This window comes from Myotis myotis, unplaced genomic scaffold (assembly GCF_014108235.1).
Source record: "Myotis myotis isolate mMyoMyo1 unplaced genomic scaffold, mMyoMyo1.p scaffold_m19_p_10, whole genome shotgun sequence".
Classification (NCBI taxonomy): Eukaryota; Metazoa; Chordata; class Mammalia; order Chiroptera; family Vespertilionidae; genus Myotis; species Myotis myotis.
The window spans coordinates 74,282,582-74,301,092 of NW_023416314.1; the positions used below are offsets into that span (position 1 = coordinate 74,282,582).

The window sequence follows — 18,511 nt, forward strand, 5'->3', positions numbered from 1 at the left end:
ACACATACAAGTCACCCAACCGGAACCTCTACGAATCTTTGACACAAAAATCTCATCTCAGATATTTTTCAAGTTTCACTTTTTAAGTATGTTGTCTTTTTGGGCAACCTGGCAAGTTAGCATTTTTCTTCCAATTTCTAAAACTGGTGTGCAGATTTGACAGCTCTTCATGCTCTGGGGATTTAAAAAAATGTACTGTGTGGAAATAGAAGATGTGGCCATGTCTAAAAATAGTCTTCCCTATTCTGTGGAATGACTTCACTGGCTCATCTCACCCAGAACTGCTGACCACCATCCTTCTTACTTGTGCTTGTAGAATGCTGGGTCGCCGCTTCGTCATGATGCTCATGATGAGTGAGAGGCGACTGTGCCTCCTGGGTCCAGTTTTCTCCATAATCACTGGTGCCACTTCTGTCCACATCTGTTGTGATGATGTTTATATACACTGTAAATTTTTATCAACCAAATTGATGGTTCTGTTCTTCCATTAAAGTACATGATATTTAAGAGTTCAATGCCTGAGCATCTACTATCAATACTTCTGAGTGACTTCACTAATCTCTTGCAAGGAAAGAAACCATTGGGCACGGAATTTCTTAATGATGACTTCTTATTCCACCATAACCACTTTCTCAAGGGCAACACCATAAACCATTTTAATGTATTCATTCTTATAATGGAGCAACATAAAATATCTTGTGCCCAGATGGTATGATTGACAAATGACCCCTAAGTTGAATTGAGTATCGTCATGAAAGTTCTCTAAGAATTTGTGATGAGATATTAACTACATTTCCCACTGTGTCCTGTCAATTGACCTTTGCAGCATCATAGACTTTGAGGGAGAAAATATCTTTAATTAAGAACGCATATCCCATTACCAGTCATCCTTGTGGTTGTCTGAAGTGATACTTCTGGGTTTAGAAAGCCTGGGCTCCACTGGCTCCCATTCCGGTTCTGGGTTGAGTGGTCAGAAGCCTGTGGTGTGGCTGAAACTGTGGCAATGATGATGAAGTTATTAGGAAAATGGTATTTCTTGAGCCTTCACCACCTGTTTTGCACTTTCCCCCCTTCTTTGGTCTGTCCAGTGAATCATCTATACCAGTTTGTATAGATGGTTGAGTGGAAATGGAAGGAAAGCAGAGAGTGCCTTCGGCTTGGTCCAGTCATATTGTTAAGCATCTCAGTGTCCTTTGCATTCTGTCATAGAATACTTTGGGGCCAGAACATGAGATCTTCTGGAGAAAGCAGCCAAAGAAGCTGCAGCAGGAAAAAGAAAGCTTTGGAAACACCAGCCCTCCACCGAGGATAACCAAAGACCGGCAGAGCGTTGCCCATCCATGCAGTCAGTAATGTCCCTTTGCATTTGAAAGCCCAAGGAATTTGTATCACTGGCAAGCGCACTACATATAGATCCTCAGGATGAAGGGGTAGGTACCTGGAAGTTATACCATGATGATCACTTTATTTCATTTCTAGTTTTGGTGGGGAAAGAAATACTCTGGGCATCCAGAACTTTCCTATAGGTGATTCTAAGAAAGATTATCTACCCGTAACAGCCACATGATTTAGCTATACACTTCTGAATATTTATCAAACACCTATGATATGCTCATCAAATACAAAGCATTTAACCAGCAAGCCATTCACAGCCATTGGTGGGGGAGCGGGGGAAGGAGACGACGGGGGTAGCAGAGAACAAGACGAATAGATTCAATAGGAAAACACCAAAGGGAACCAACCACCACCATCACAGCAGCTCCCCAGGGGGAAAAAAGAGAAAGAAAGAGTCATATATCCACCAGTGCTCTGATACTGTCACCCAAATGATAGGGCTAGAATAGGAGACACATCCGACAGAAGGATTATAACAAAATCAGAATTAATGTCTTTTGTGAAAAGGTTATTGGCAAATCCATCCTGTTCTTTCAAACTTTATATTGATACCCAAATAATACAAAACTCTTTTCAGAACTATACTACTATCATCTCTATTTCACAAGTTAAGAAAATCAGGTTTAGTATCACTGACCACATTCGCAATACGTATGGAAGTGGCAGTTTTCACACCCTTACAGAAGAGAGAGGCATCCTGTTGAATTATGTGCACAGGTGCCAAGCAGAAAAGTGAAATGAAATTGGAAAATATACCACAAAGATGAAAAATATCAAGGGAAGTTTTCCTCTGGGATGTGATCATACAAGTTATTTTTAGGTCCATCTGTTTGGATTGCCAACCAAAAAGTGTTTAGTTTCTCATGTTTCAAGACCATCTCTTTGTTGGTGGCCCCACCTGGAAGATGGGGCCACATCCTAACTCAGGAGACAGGGTAATAATAAAGCGCCAGTGGTTTTGGTTATTTGGCTTTCTTCCTGAAGATACTAGAAAGAGTTTCCTTGTTTCATAGACTAACCTCTGCAGAGGTGTCCAGGCTAAGGACTATACCATAATGCATTTAGTTTATCTCAAGTTTTTGTTCTAACAATGCAATATGTTTAGATGCTTTTAAGGCCTAAGCTATTTGGGGGGGGGGGGGGAGGATCTCTCCCTCCCTGAGTGCTGTCCATTTGGAGATGATACTCTCAGATTAGAATGGACAGAACCCAAAACAGCTCATGTGGCACCCTAAATGGACACTTTCTCTAAGGAAAAGCAGAGCTATTAGGAAATCTGGTCCAGGATTCTCATGTCTGTTCGGCAATATCCTAGATCATTACAGGTCTGAATAGAAAACTCAGTCCTCTGACAGAATATTAGACCAATCATTGTATTTTTAGAGGACATTTTTCAGCTCAATTCCATCTCTTTTCTCAAAAAGTTTTATAGTTGTCACAAAGTTGAATACTATTATGCAGTGGTTTCACTACTTGTTCTTAATAGTTGGCACTATTTTGTTAAAGCTCAGCTGACATGTGTCCTTTGCTTCAACGTCTGTTATATTGGTGCCCAATTTGTTTGTTAAAGCTTTGGATTTATTCCCTTGACCTCAACCAGGTTTTGATTAACTAAGACAATTCTTGAGTTCTAGTTCCCATTGTTTAAGCCTTTCTAAGGTCTTTCTAAGTCTTTAATTTAGGATCATCTACAACTTTGATTTACTATCCTTCCAATCACATTCTCAACTCCATCGCTTCAATAGACCATAAGTTCCTTGAAGGCAAGAGCTCTGGCTTTTTTCATATTTGTGTTACCAGCACCTAGCACAGTGACTACACAATGAATATTTATTGTAATATTTTACTGTGCCATTTTCTGACAAAGTTCAATAGTTCAAAAAAACAAAAATCTGTAGCATCAGACCACATAAATAAACCAGGGAGAACATGAGGCACTAGGAATTTTATAAAACATGTTTTTCCCATTTCTCCTCCAAATACAGTTTGGCTTCCATTAAAAAATCTATTTCTTCCTTTAAAATCTCATCAAGGTATAACCAAGGTGTGGTCAGAGGCTTATGCTCATTGTTCATATTAACTGTTTCCCAAAAGAGATACTATTGGGTATCACTCAGATTAATTGGTAAGCCTTGCATAAATGGTTCTACTGTAATTGATTATCCTTACTGGTGCTGGAGATAAAATCTTCATCATCATCAATGCCTGATCCAGAATGAATGGGGTGTTTGTCTCTTTCATCTTCATTTTCTTCAGTTGGCTTCCAGCCTGCTGAGATGGTATTTGAATCCGTACCTGTTGTGGTGATTTGCATTAGTAGCTGAGCTGGATGCCAAGTAGCCCACTTGACAAAGGAAGAAAATCAGGCACAGAATGTACGATGGAATTCCCAAGATTATAAGAAGAAAGTGAAACATTTGGCGCGTATACCCCTAAATTATCATATCTTGGTCTCTGAAGCTAAACTATGGATCTAAAAACAATTTTCTAGTATCTTTACAACTGGACATTCTCTTTAAGAAGTTAAAGAATAAATATAGACACAACCTAACCAAAGAAGTAAAAGAAATGAAAGGCCAATAAACACTCCCTCGTGCTTATAGAGACACTTATTAACTTATGAAGCACATGTCATTAAAGCCAGGACTCCCAGAAGAGAATGGAAACGTTTCACATGTGCCTATTTGCTTTGTCAAGCTACTTTCAAAAACCCTAGGACTCTAAATACATCAGTCTTTTCTAAAATCCCATAGTTGTATTCACAATTTGCTAATTCATTTTTTATCTTCTCTAGCATCATATCAGTGTACTGTAAAGGCAAATGAAAGCTACACTGCAGTCCCAACAATACTTCAGCATACAGGGATGGAAAAGTCAGTTCATTAAGAGAAGTCATAGCTACCATTTGTTAGTCAACCCTTCTGATCGTCTAAAGTGGACAGACTGTAGCCAAGATTTGGAGAAATCTCCCTCTTCTCCTTTTGGAAGCAATCACAAGAAAGACGGAAACCCTCCCCCTCTTATCCATGGTTACTGCAGAAGACGTCTCTTTACACAAAGGGTTTCCTACATTTTGAATCAGACTCACACTATCTTTTTGGAATGAACATTTGTCTTTTCATCTGTTAGTATCTACCCCAAGAATAGTTCCACTGATCAAAATTTGCTATATTTTGTTAGCTCTAGCTAGGCTATTGTATTTTTCCTCCTGAAAAGTAAAAAATGTCAAATGACTTTAATCATTGTAGAATACCATTCAGAGTCAAAATTTTGTCTGTCATCAAGAAATACCTGGCTCCTTTTCACAATCCCCTTATTAGCCTCCTCCTGGGCTATCTTAATTCTATAGAATGGAAAAAAGAAATGCGCTTAATAGTGCTATAAAACCAAACACATAGATCTCAGAGCTCATGATCCTTCTAACATCATTGAAAACATTTGTGAAACCAGAATGGACTGTAGACTTTGACAGTATCCCCAAAGTCAATGAGAATTACTGAAGACTGTCAAGAAAACCTATGAAACGAGATAATAATAACGCATTACCAGCCATTACTGTTGTTGTGTGAAGATGGTTCTTAGACTCTGATGGTTGAAACAACCATGAAAACCAATCCTCAGCTTCTCGCCTCTTGGTTGTAGTTTTGGGAGTTGTACCACTAGTGCTCATCAAAGCTGTTGCAGCTATAATTGAATGGATTGCTGAAAGGTTAATTATCAGTTCCTAAGAAATAGCATTGCATATGCTTTTACTCTTTATCTACTCAAGAGAATTATCTACACTTGATATTTAGATGGAGAAAAGAAAGGGAAAAAGCACAGAAGTTCCATTTATTTCAGAGGCCCAAATTGGAGTTCATAGGATGTCAGAGATAGAAGGACCCTAAATCCATCTAATTCATGCTGCTCATCTCAAAGATGAGAAAACTGTGCTGTACAGATCGTGACTTGTGTGAAGTCAGAGAGGTCTCAGGAGGAGCATGAAAGCTGTCTTTGAGTTTTGAAAGGCTGTAATGTGAAAAAGGAATTAATTTTTTTGTCTGTGCTCCCAAAGTCTCAATTTGGACCTGTGGTGAGAATTTGGGGAGGTGACTATTCCTCCAAATGTTGAATGTAAAAAAGTTAATAATCTGAACTTCCCAACAATGAGCTTCTTCATGAAGAATGATGTGCCCCATCATCAGAAAGATCACTTGGGGGGAAAGTTGTGTGTGAGATTAAATGATTAGACGTTTTGATGGAACTAGACCATTTAAGATCTCCAGATCTGAGCATCTAGGATTCTAAAACCCAGCTCTTCATCTTAGCCCTTCATCTGCTGCACATTCTATCTTGGCCAAGCAATATCATTCTCCAAGAATTTGGGATATGATATATCTGTGAGCAATTCCAGACACATAATCCCAAATACACAGAAGGATGACACAAGAAGTGAAAAATGGGGGGGAAAATGCCTTTCTGCTTTTTCCATTTAGAGTCCAAATCCTCTAGCAATCTTGCCATGGTCACGTTTTATATTGACACTATATTTTGCACAACAGAGCAGGACATTTTGAGTTCCAATTTTGAAAAGAGGAAAATCAATCAGGAAAGACAGAGACGAAGTAACCCAGTGATCTCACTAACAAGACCAGAAGCAAGAGTCATGACTTGAAAACGATTAAAGACTGCCATTTCTGTAATCATGACGTGCCGCAGGAGAACATTAGATAATGAGGACAAACTGAAAAAAGTTCAAGCAGAGAGACTGACACCATCATTAAATTCCCAAATACAAAGGTGAGGTGAATTAGATTCCATTTTTCAGCTATCAAGAAAGTCCAGAAATGACCCGAGGTGAAACATTGATAAGACTATATCCTTCACAGTGTTTACCCTATGAAGATAAACGTTTCAAACATTTAAAATTAGAATATTCTTTACTCTGCAATATCTATCTTCCTCCTCCCCCCCCCCCACAGCCCCTCTCTCCAGCATTATCTTAATCACTATGATATGCAGTCATAACATTGGCACTATTTTCCTTACTTGAGCATTTGTCAAAATAATGGATATAGTTTATTCAGTGTCTTAACAGCTAAGCAAATGTAAAGGACGATTTTGATTACTCTCCTTCTGTAGAAAGAATACCTAATTATTTTGAAATATGACCTAATCCTCCATCAACGAAAGTTAATAAATGTAGACATGCTTGTAATTTCCCATTATTATAGTCTTTGAATCTTTTCCCACAAAAGCTCTCAGGTCAAAATACTTTGCAGGAGCTTAGGGTTAACAGTCAAAGATCCAGGGAGCTTGTTGGAGGCCTAGATTCTGATGTAAGGCAACAGGTCACTTCCTGCACTTTGCAGTTGAGGTTTTAGATGTCCACATAATTATCTCAGGCCTACACGTTCCATCTGAAAATCAAGATTTTTCCTCTATGATTATTGACTGTGATAATTAGCAGAAAGTAGGAGTATGCATTTTCTGATAGGCTTTTTTTCTAGAGTGCTTGCTTTGAAGAATTCTTTTAAGGGAAGCCCCTAGAGAAACAATAATTCTGATTATTTGGCATGTTGATTAGGAGTATCGGATAGTATCCCAGACTCATAAATGAGATGGTACCAGACCCTGCTCTCACTAACAATCACGACGGAGCATCAGCAGAAAATGATAACGGATGTCCTTTTCCTCAACACTGAAATACTTGGCATCAGGACAACAAATAAGCAGAAGACATAATAGCTTACCTGTTGTTGCTGTTGTTTGATCCTGAGTCTCAGGCTGTGAATTATCAAACCAAGACCATATCTAATTAATGTGCTCCTGAGCCGCTGCATGGCTGTTTGAGTGCACAGTGGAAGTAATTGAATCAATCATGAAAACATCGTTTAGTGAGGTCTTTCTACAAAGCCTTTACTCTTAGTTCTGTCTATACATAATGTTTGTATCTATTATAGAATGACGATTAGAAAAGAAGGATCGAGGCCTGGTTTTACATTTCCACTCTCCTAAAGTCTCCTGGAATCCTATATATTAAAAGCCTAATATGCTAAGTTTCTGATCCGCCGTTCAACCAATCAAAGCATAATACGCTAATGATATACTAAGGCCGCTCAACCGCTCGCTATGACGTGCACCAGGGGGCAGACACTCCAACCAGTAGGTTAGCTTGCTGCTGGGGTCCGGCCTGGAGCCCTCCCGCAGTCCCTCCCTGGCTGGCCAACCTCCCACATCCTTCCCCGGCCCCGATCACACACCAGTGGGGTCCCTCGGCCTGGCCTGTGCCCTCTCGCAATCCGGGACCCCTCGGAGGATGTCAGGGAGCCGGTTTCGGCCCAATCCTGCAGGCCAGGCGAAGGGACCCCACTGGTGCATGAATTCGTGCATTGGGCCTCTAGTCTTAGGATAACGTTGGAAATGCAAATTCTCTATAGGTATCAATTCAGTGCTACTCATTCTTCAAATGGAATCCCCTGAATACAGGCTCAGGGAGAAATCAAGTAGCAACTTAATAAGCTATGATGGAAAGAGATTTTTATACGTACTTGACTGGGTGATTCAGCTATGCACTAAAGATCTTCAACACAGAATTTCATAAAGTTGCTTTTATTCATCTATTTTTGGAGTGTCTTAAGAGGTGCACCCCCTTTTGGGTCTATCATTTTACCCAGGTAGCTTGTGATGATAACTGGCATTTGAAAGCTCTACTGACACTCATTAACCTCAAGTCAAGCTTTATACTTTATGTAAGTCAAGCAGGAACTTTGCAAAGGGTATGTGTTCAACGTGTTGAAATCAGATCTCAAGCATCCGTCCATCACTTTCTGTAACTTTTAATTCTAATTCAGAATGTCTTTCCAGAAAGGAAAAACAAGCTTTCTCAAGTTAAAAAAAAATTCTGGACTCTGTTCAAATTAGAGAAAGGATAATTGGTAATATTTTACAATTTGAAATATCTCATTTGACTCTCAAGTTGGACTGAATCCAAAACATTTCCCTATAGATGAAGAATGTCAAATAGCACCAGAATAAACATCTAAACCACTTGTGAAAATCTGATAAAAGCTATGACTTTTTTTTTTCTTTAAAAAACTGATCCTGCACATACACATTCTAAAATTTTTGCATATTATTTCAGGTGGTCTTGTATACTGTATGGCTGTCATTGACTCTACTGGCAGTCAATGAATTCCTGGTTAAAAACTTTGACTGTATACAGGCCAAATGTCAACCACCTGCACAATATATTCTATGCTACCAAGGACACATTTGCTCAGAATAAAGAGTAGAGAGCTAGGAGCCAATTTCACCAATGATGCCCTGAGATAAACCTGCGCATTCCCTAAAAAATTTGCAGACATCCCATTCTCACCTCAGAAACTAAATAAAGATGCATAACTCATGCTACCCTCACCCTATACCAGTGGTCGGCAAACTGCGGCTCGCGAGCCACATGCGGCTCTTTGACCCCTTGAGTGTGGCTCTTCCACAAAATACCACGTGCGGGCGCTCATGTACAGTGCAACTGAAACTTTGTGGCCCATATGCAGAAGTCAGTATTTTGTGGAAGAGCCACACTCAAGGGGCCAAAGAGCCGCATGTGGCTCGCGAGCCGCAGTTTGCCGGCCACTGCCCTACACCAAGAAGAGGCCAACAGGAAGTAAACATACAGGAGCAATATAGAAATTGGCATTATTTTTTGTCTTCCTGAAAGGAGTTATGAGATTTGGGAGGAAAGGAAAGAGCTACTGCCTAGCCAGCAGAGTTTCCAATTTTCCCCCCCACCCAAGTAAGCCATGCCAGACCAAAAATATATATGTATCAAAAACATTCTTTGACACCCAGAAAACAAGGAAATAGAGTGCTCCTATGCAGGAGTTGGTTTCCTGAATGAGTATAGGTTTCTGGATTCCAAAGAATTCCAGATCACAGATAGGAAAGGAGCTGATGACATGCCTCCAGGAGGGCTCTTCCAAAAATAACACTTACAGTAAAAGGGCTGCTGGCAATCAAAACCTACCCAGATGGCTGTTCTTATTGGCTTTCCCTACTGCCCACCCACTAAGGACCCTTAAGGAAGGGATGAGCCAGCCAAGGCAAAGAGCAATTCTAGGTACTCAGCCAACCCTCCTCTTGACCTCTGCCCTCCTGCACGCATTAGGGAGGATTCGCAATCACTCCCTCTCACCAAGTTCCAACTCTCAATCCAACAGTCATGACGTTTTCCTCACTGGGCTTAAAAAATGTGGTGTATTTAGGAACTCACCACTGCTAACTTTTCTAGTTTGTTATATGCTACTTTCAAGTTTCTCCCTGAATCCTATAGCATTTCAGTCACTCTGGGGTTAGCCCTGGCCTCACTCTAGTGGACAAGTGAGTCTCTCTCTCTCTCTCTTCCTTAACTACTAAAAGAAACTTAGCTAAGTGCTCTGGAAAGAAGAAAGCACAATTCTCTTCTCAACACAAATCCTGAATTACGTTTCAGCAAAACAGAGCACACTCCTTCCTTGCTTTCTGAACAGTGGATAAGCCCCATGAAAGTAGGTCCAACTCAGAGTCCTCAGGAATGAGGGCAGCGTCTGGCACAGAGAAGACCTCAAGTACTGGTTGAATGAATGACTAGCTTACTAATAACCCTTACTTCCTTCTATATCACTCTCTAAGAATATTGTCTACTGGCTCCTAAGCATTCGAATAAGCCCATTACATAATAGATATTCAATATTTGCTGACTAACAGGCAGAAAAAGTACTAAAAGATGCGCTATGAATGTTTCTTAAATGTGCTGACTGGCTACCTTAAAGCACAGGTGAACTACTCCGTATTTTAGATAGTTACTAGCAACTGGAATGTTAACTTCATCTAGTTCCCACAAGATATAGTTTGTCGGGACTTTCTTCCTTGGGAAATGGAAGTTTAGGGTATAAACATGACCTGCCTCCTGCTGAGACCAGTAACTGCTGTCTGCCAGCATCTGACAAGATGAGAGTGTGATGATAAGCACCTTCAGCAGGGCTACTTTAAGGGCAGGGAAATCAAGGAGCATCAAGTAGCCAGCAGCACGGCCAGCTTGGTCTGCAAAAGTTTCTCTCAAGAAAGGTTGTCTGTGGGACTACAAACAAGGAGTGACCAACAGCTGGCTCCAGAGAGCCAATATTCTGGGAAAACATGGGCAATTTGCAAGTGCCTGCTTTTTGAAATGCTTCAAAGAATCTGCAGAAGACGACCAGGACCCCAAACCAACGTGCACCACTCACTCAGCAAGCTGCTAACAGAAATTTAATCCACGGCTGAGCAAGCAACCTTACATTGACTCTCGGGGCTTTGGAGGTTTCCTGGCTTCTGGGTGACACGGGATGGAAAGGGTCCTGTCTCGTCTCCAGCATTCACAGCCCAGTAAATCTCTGCCTCATTCTTTGGAGAGCAGAGTTCCACCCCTCACGAGCCATCGCCAGGAAAAGAGCAAATCCACACCATACTAGGAAAGCGACTCAAGAGGAGACGCCCTGCCTGAGTTTGAATAATCTTCCACGGAAGGAACACAGCCACTCCGGAAGCATGTTTTAAAACAAACCCTGGGGGCAAAGCCAAGAGGGAAGTGAAGGAAGAGACCAGAGGGAGATGTAAACGCTTCCCAATGCAAGCGGAAGCACAAGGAGCCCTCGAGAAGGCACTGCTTCCATATTCCCACCCTCCCTGCCCCAAGGTAATGAATGACCCTCACAAACCAGGAGCCTTCCCCTACAGCTGGCATATAAAACTCTTAAGCAGATTTCATGTGATCAGATAACTCCTCCAGCTATGTTTCCCTAGACCCGTGGTCGGCACACTGCGCCTCGCGAGCCACATGCGGCTCTTTGGCCCCTTGAGTGTGGCTCTTCCACAACATACCACGTGCGGGCAAACACGTACAGTGCCATTGAAACTTCGTGGCCCATGTGCAGAAGTCGGTATTTTGTGGAAGAGCTACACTCAAGGGGCCAAAGAGTCGCATGTGGCTCGCGAGCCGCAGTTTGCTGACCACTGCCCTAGACCAAAAAACAAAGAAATTGTTCAGAAATCCTGGGTGATGAATATGACTGAGTATTAGTCAACAACATGAGTATAAATCAGGTTAAAATAGAAAAAAGATGAAGTTAAGAGAAACAGGAAGGAGCCAATGGCTTGTATGCACCTGCCATGAGAGCCCCGCTTAGGAAAGTCTCACCCAGAGGTGGGTAAGAACCAGCAGGAAACATGCAAAACTGAGAACCACTTCTGTATCAGGCTTGATGTCACCCTATCGCTGGGACAAGAGAATAAGGAAAGCTCTAAAAGAAAACTTTTGACATGGCACTTCGTATCCCACGGTAAGAAACACAGAGTTGCAGGTGAAAAAAAAAAGAGACTATGTTGGCAGTAGCAGTCAGTGCGCACACGGCACTGACAGCCTGCACAGCCCACCTCCCCAAACGCCGTCACCAGCTTCCAGACAGGAGACACGCTGCGTGTGCGTGCATATCACTCAAGAAGGACCGAGATGGTTTTGCAAATGAATCACTCGTGGGAAGCCCAGTGATTCGCTGTCCTTACTGGTGTCGGGGGTCTCCTCCGGATAGTAGGACACTCCGGGACTGTCTTGGTCTTGGGTCGGGTGAGCAGTCGGAAAGTGGGTGTGGATGATGTAACTTTCTGGAGTGCTTCTTTCACCGTAGGACCCACTGCTGGTGTCATAGTCAGCAGTAGTGTTGTTGATGTCATCAGGGTTAGTTCTGTATTCGCCCTTCTGGGTGTAGCGGGTACCATCCCGGTTAACAATACCTGGGGGAGAGAGAGAAGGCCCTTTTAGGAGGTGGCAGCTGACACTTTCTGAGTATAGTAAAGACTGTGAATTATCACCTAAGATGGTGACTGTAAAGCTACTTTTCTTTTTTATTAGGAAAAGCAACACCTAAACTACCTGTCTAGTGGGGGGATGTGTGGCTGAAGCAATGAGAAGAGTGCACACTCCCCTGACCACTCATGCACCTGGAAAATGAAGAGGGGAAAAGAGATTGTGTTTGGGAGTTGCCCTCTTGGGATTCCAGTGCTGTGTGGCTCCAGGCAAGGTAGGTACCTCTCTGAGCTTCAGTTTTGTCATTCCATTATGAGCATAATGTAATATTGTCTGTAAAGTGCTGGCACAGTATTCAAAATATAGTTGGTGCTCAATAAGTGATAAGTCTCCTGCCTGGTTCCTATTGCCCTTCTCAAGAACATGTCAACTTTGTGCTATTAGTTCCACCGATTTCCAGAGAGGATAAGAGGGAGGAGACACAGAGGCTATTAGCATCAGCAGGGAATATATAGTTGCAAACTCACGCAAGAATTAGATTTTCTTCCTAAGGGTCCAATTTTGTCAGTTTAAGTGAATCCCTACTCCTGGATCAGAAATTATCATGCTTGAGTACTGACAAAGCCTCTGTCATCCTCAATGAAATTCAACCTTGAAATTAGGAAGCACAGATGTATATTAAGATCAAAATCGTTGGTTTAAACAAGAAAATGACTAGAACGGACAGGAGGAGGAAACGCAAGGATGAATTCATTCATTGTTCTTCCCTGAAAGTATTTGCCGCCTTCAAACCCGGGCCACTCACTGCCCAAGTGTGCATTTATCTGAAGTTATTTTCTGCTGTATTGCACTGGAAGGACTGAAGATTCCTTTTGTCCACCTATCTAGCTTGCCCAAGTGGAACTATTCATAAAACGTAAATTTAAAAACATTCCAAAGTCTCAGTCACCCTGATAATCTCTGCAGATGAGAATCTGATAAGGAAATATGACCAAAGTTGCACAGGTCTGGACTTCAGAAGACATCTGTGGGGACCAAGGAAGTGGGACATTTATTGAGCATCTACTATGGACCAGGCATGCATTAGACATATGCTTTCTCTTAATTCTCAGGGGAAAAGTCACATATGTTGTTTCATTACCCAGATGAGAAATGGAGGCTCAGAAAGAGTAAGTCGCTCCTCTAAGTCCGCCCAGGTAGTGAGGTACTGGGATTCCACACCAGGCATGACTGAGACAGCACATCTCACACCGCAGGCCTCCACTTCCTAGTGCAAGGCACAGGCCAGGGACAAATCCCTCCCTAACAGTGGGGGCTGGATTTGTGTGGTCCAGGAAGATTCTTGCCCCCCTGCCACTGTCACCACTATTCCTAGGCACACGGAGAGGTCTGGCTCTTAGCAGGCAGACATCAGGCCTCCTCAGCACTGTCATACTTCTCAAGAAGTGAGGTTCAGAGGCAATAAGATCAGAGATAATAAGTCGACCTCTTTGAAAGTTTTGTCTGGGACACTGTTTTCTACAGTGCCAGATGTCTACGTCTGGGGATCACTTCAAATAATGTTGAATCACATATCGGGAAGTTTATACCCTTTATAATTATCTTTCAATACTCCAGTTAAATCAAACACAAAATCGTGGGGGCTAGAATGTCCCTATCCTACCTCTTAATAATCCCCCTCTGTGAGAGAGAACACAGCTCGGAGCCTTCAGCTGCTAGAATTTAAGAACATTATTTAATTTCCCCTACATTAAAATTTATTTTTAAGGGTACCTTCTAATGATGTCCAGGGATGCTGGCCTTTCATTTGCAGTGTGTGTGTGTGTGTGTGTGTGTGTGTGTGTGTGTGTTTAATCATTCTAAGTAGAAAAGAATGGGTCAATTAAATGAAAAAACAAACAACAACAAAAATCAATAATAGTGCTGTGTACATAGAAGTGCCCAAAAAAAATGAGAGTGGTTTTCAAATGACAGAAGCTTGAGAGACAGTGCATTGGGTAAACCAGGTAGAAGTTTTAAGCCATCGGAGAAAAAGAGGAAGAAAGAAGCCTTAGGGAAATGACTGCTATTCTAGTCAGATATAAAACATTGAAAACGCACTTGATCCCTTTCCCAAGAACAAGGAAAGGCAACCAAAGTTAGAAGAGATACGTACTGATGGATACCTCTCCGTCAAAGGCATTGGTCAGGTTTGTGATTGCGGTACAATCTTCTCCTTGCGGTGCTAGGAGGTAAAAAAGAAAAAAGTCACGAGAACTCCAAAAAGTATGAGCAAAATCAATTCCCATTTCTTTTAGTTAATTAGGATGGAGTTTCATTATAACTTATTGCAAATATTTTCCTTTTCTGAAATTTGGTAAAGTCTCCTGGGAACCTCTCTGGCCTCTGTGATGCATTTTTCATTTTTATTTTGCTTTACACATTTTTTTGGAAGCTCACTTGTTATTCTTCCCATCCCAACAAATTCATTCATTAACAAATACCTATGTTCTATATCAGGCATTGTGGAAGGTTGGGGGTACAACGATGAATAAGATAGGCATGGTCTTTCTCTCATGAAGCGCACGTTAGCGTTGCTTGTCAGCAAAGAGCAAGGAAGAAAGGAATGGATGGATGGATGGATGGTTGGTTGGTTGGATGGATGGGTGAATGGAGGCAGGCAGGCAGATTGCTATCACAAGGAAGGCTATTATCACAAATATTTTAAGTGTCCTGCCATACCCCACTTGGTATAGTAACATTAGACAAAAACACAAGTTGAACAAAACAGCGTTTGGTTGCTTCCCAGTTCCTAGGAGATATTTTCCCATAGATAAAGGGATGTCCTTTACCTGCCTATTTCTTTGGCCTCATAGTGAAACTGAAGGGCAGCAAGTTTTAGGAAAAGCCCTTCTTGCAAAGGCTGATTCAAAGATTTCTCAGAAGAGAGACTCTTCAAAGAGAAAGTTGCCTCCTTGGGAAGTACATTCCTCACCATCCAATGTAAACTAGCCCCTCAACACTCCCCCATGCCTGTCACTATCACACATGGTCTGCTCTCATTTCTTCTTCTACCGCTACCTAAAATTATCATGTTCATTTTCCTCGATGACTGCTCATGGCACATCTCCCAACCCCTACCATCTGCTGCACACCCACCTCAAGATGAGTAGGAACCTTATCTGTCTTGGCCAGGATATTTATGGGGGCAGAGAGGGGCTCAAATATTTGTTGAATGAATGAAAAAGGAAAAAACGTCCATTCTTCTAGTAAACACACCTGAGATGGAAACCCCCAAATAGTCCGCAAATATAAACAGGTCAAAAAACATTTAGGTAAACCCTGAATAGCAATGCCATGAGAAATAATTAAAGGCAACTCCAGATAAATCAGTCCATGTATTCATTATTATAGGTATTTACTTAACACATAATAAAAAGGAAGCCAAAAAAAAAATGTTCTTGTACCTGCTTTTGAGGAATTCACAAGATCATGAAGGGCAATAATAATTAACATTCTTTAGATTTTTATAGTTTTCAAAATATTTTTCCAATAAATCCCTCATTTAAGAATCAGGGCAAAAATTCGATCTAGGTGATATTGAAGAGCATCTACCCAATCTGCCAGGGGCGGGGTTGGGGGGGGGGGGGGGGGGAGACACCACCAGAACTGGCCTGACCTGTGACATGCTTCTGACATTGTTACATTATACAGGCCTAGACTCTGACCTTGGATTATGACTTCTTAATGGCAGGAATGGAAGAACACCCCGCTCCCCCCAAATTCAAACATAATTGCAGGTTACACTGGGAATTTCTAGGAGTTAAGTTGTAATAGAAGGGGGCATGATGTCAAAAACTCTAAGAGAGTTTTGTAAATGATTAGAGCATTTGTTCAAATGGACCCCCTTCAGGCTCCAATTCACCTTAACTCCTATGAAGAACATCAAATCTGGCAGGCACACTGGCAGGATGGTGACCCAAATGTGCAATCAATACATTCATGCTCCCGTGTCAGACAGCAGGGCCTCATTAGAAGGCCTTTCATTCTGTTTAATGAGCATTGTGTTGCTGGGAGAAGCAGGCCTGGTGGGGTCTTACTGAACCTAAAGATTTGTTAGAAAGACTCTGAGGTGAGCTTCCTGGTGGGCTGCATCTCAAAACCTTGCCTCCACTGCACCAAAAACAGCCAAGGAAATGTTAACTATTTTAGCCCATCACTCGGCCCCAGATAGAAAGATACCTTCCTCTAGGCCTGATACATCCTAGGTATCCAATAAATATTTGTTCAATAAATGAGTGAATGAATAAACAAGTAAATATAGAATCTTCCCTAAATTTCTCCTTCAAAAGCGAGGCATTTTATTCAAAGCCAACTTTAAAAATGAACTCATTCAAGTGAGTCCTCTGTTGTTTACACAGAAGCCACCAGGCTCATGCTGGGCCTTCTCGCTGACAGATGAGGCAATAAAAATCACCAAGCCTTTGCAGGGTCTGCCTTATTCTCATTTGTAAACCACAGGCTGTGTTTTATAAAAACATTGCTGAAATTGTAAGCATGCAGAAGCTATCTGCTAAGATTGAGCTGGCTTTGGTCCCTGCAACCAGTTTGCCAGGGGAGGGGCGTGGAGCGCATCACTGGGTCCTGCTGGTAGTTCTCAGGCTGAGCTGGATGCAAGGATCTTTCCACTGAGATCCGTCACATTGTGCAGAGGTTATCGAGATCTGTAGCTCACTTAATTAATATCCCCATCATCTGACTCTCAGCCAAGACAGTTTAATGAAAGCAGTTTATCTTTAGATAAACATTCTTCTTAACGTCTTCACTTTTTGTCTTTGTTGCTTCAACAAGATTAACTCTCAAGATAAGAAATATGGTCCCCTGCTCTTTCTCATTCCACTCTGCCCTGCACAGTGCTCAGCGCACATAGCCGATCAACCAACAGACTTAAAAACTTCATGAAAAACTTAAAAAAGCAGCCTGCCCATATTGAGTAAATTGGGAAAAGAGAAAAAGATAAATGTCACTCTGAATTTCACGACTTTAATACAGCCACTTTGCTATGCAGTACACCCCCAGGACTTCTCAACTTTTCATCGCCCAGAGAGGAGGGAAGTGAAGAATACTCTTCAATCACTTCTCTGAGGACAGGCCCAATCTCTTGGGTAAAAATAAGGACCGGGAGAAAAGTCTCCGTAGTAACTTGCCTAGATGACTTCATTTCCAGGCAATAAAACAAGGTGAGCTTCTACCTTTTTGAATTAAGGTTCTTTTCAGCAAGTGACAGCCACTTGTAAATCAGGTGAGACAATGTGGATATGCAACAGCATAATTTATTGCAGACATTCACTCAACACAGCTCAGTGGGAGACAGAGCAGGCAGAACCCAGAGACACTCTAAGGCAGTGGTTCTCAACCTGTGGGTCGCAACCCCTTTGGGGGTCGAACGACCCTTTCACAGGGGCCACCTAAGACCATCGGAGAACACATATATAATTGCATATTGTTTTTGTGATTAATCACTATGCTTTCATTATGTTCAATTTGTAACAATGAAAATACATCCTGCCTATCAGATATTTACATGACGATTCATAACAGTAGCAAAATTACAGTTATGAAGTAGCAACAAAAATAATTTTATGGTTGGGGGTCACCACAACATGAGGAACTGTATTAAAGGGTCGCGGCATTAGGAAGGTTGAGAACCACTGCTCTAAGGTATGCAGTCTGGTGCTAGCCCTTTTCCATAGGGCCACCCCCCTCACCTAAAGCAGAGTCTTCCCAACTCTCCCATGAGCTCTGGCACTAAGATAAGTTAGCTAGACCACATGTGGCTCTGTGCCTATTTCCTCATTATTTGCATGGGGTTTTTCTCATTCTCATGTCACTAGAATGGACATTCTGGGTATGGGTATGGGACCTGGGTATGGGCCATGTACTGTGTAGCCTCAGTTGGACTAGCCTCCTTTTGGTCAAATGCCATCTGTGTTCTTTGTTCATATGATAGGGAGGCGTAAATAGTCTACATTTTTCTCCTAATTTTGAATGTTCCTCCATAGGTTTAGTGACCTATAATATTTTTGGTCACTCCATTTCAACTAACCAGCCCTGGTAATTTCTCTTTCTCCTAAACTCTAGATTTCCCCTCAGAATTCTCACTCTGATCCCTACTGCTCATGCAACAGTGGGTGGCATGGCATAGTCTAAAGCTACTGATGTAATCCCACAATTTCTTGGATGTCCCTACTTTAGCTTAAAAAGCCATGCAGATTTTATATTCTACTACCATATATAAAATCTGTTTGCCTCATAAAAATAATGCCCTAAGTCATTATC

General features: G+C 41.8%; 1 protein-coding gene across 50 annotated transcripts in view; it reads right to left on the minus strand.

Annotated features, from left to right (window-relative positions):
• Nucleotides 1-18,511, minus strand: part of CD44 (CD44 molecule (Indian blood group)) — an 86,197-nt gene that overhangs the window by 27,835 nt on the left and 39,851 nt on the right. For 19 of the 50 annotated variants that reach the window (XR_004970546.1, XR_004970545.1, XR_004970547.1 and 16 more), the window contains exons 4-9: nt 14,349-14,417; nt 11,953-12,180; nt 4,942-5,079; nt 3,565-3,690; nt 882-995; nt 305-445 (exon numbers count right to left, since the gene is read on the minus strand). Coding sequence is in view for 47 of the 50 variants with exons in the window: in XM_036326196.1 (XP_036182089.1) it covers nt 305-445; nt 882-995; nt 3,565-3,690; nt 4,942-5,079; nt 11,953-12,180; nt 14,349-14,417 (816 nt within the window). In the remaining 3 variants the exon portion in view is untranslated. The remainder of the gene's footprint in view (nt 1-304; nt 446-881; nt 996-3,564; nt 3,691-4,941; nt 5,080-11,952; nt 12,181-14,348; nt 14,418-18,511) is intronic. The other 31 variants (XM_036326235.1, XM_036326232.1, XM_036326223.1 and 28 more) reach the window with 10 other exon arrangements.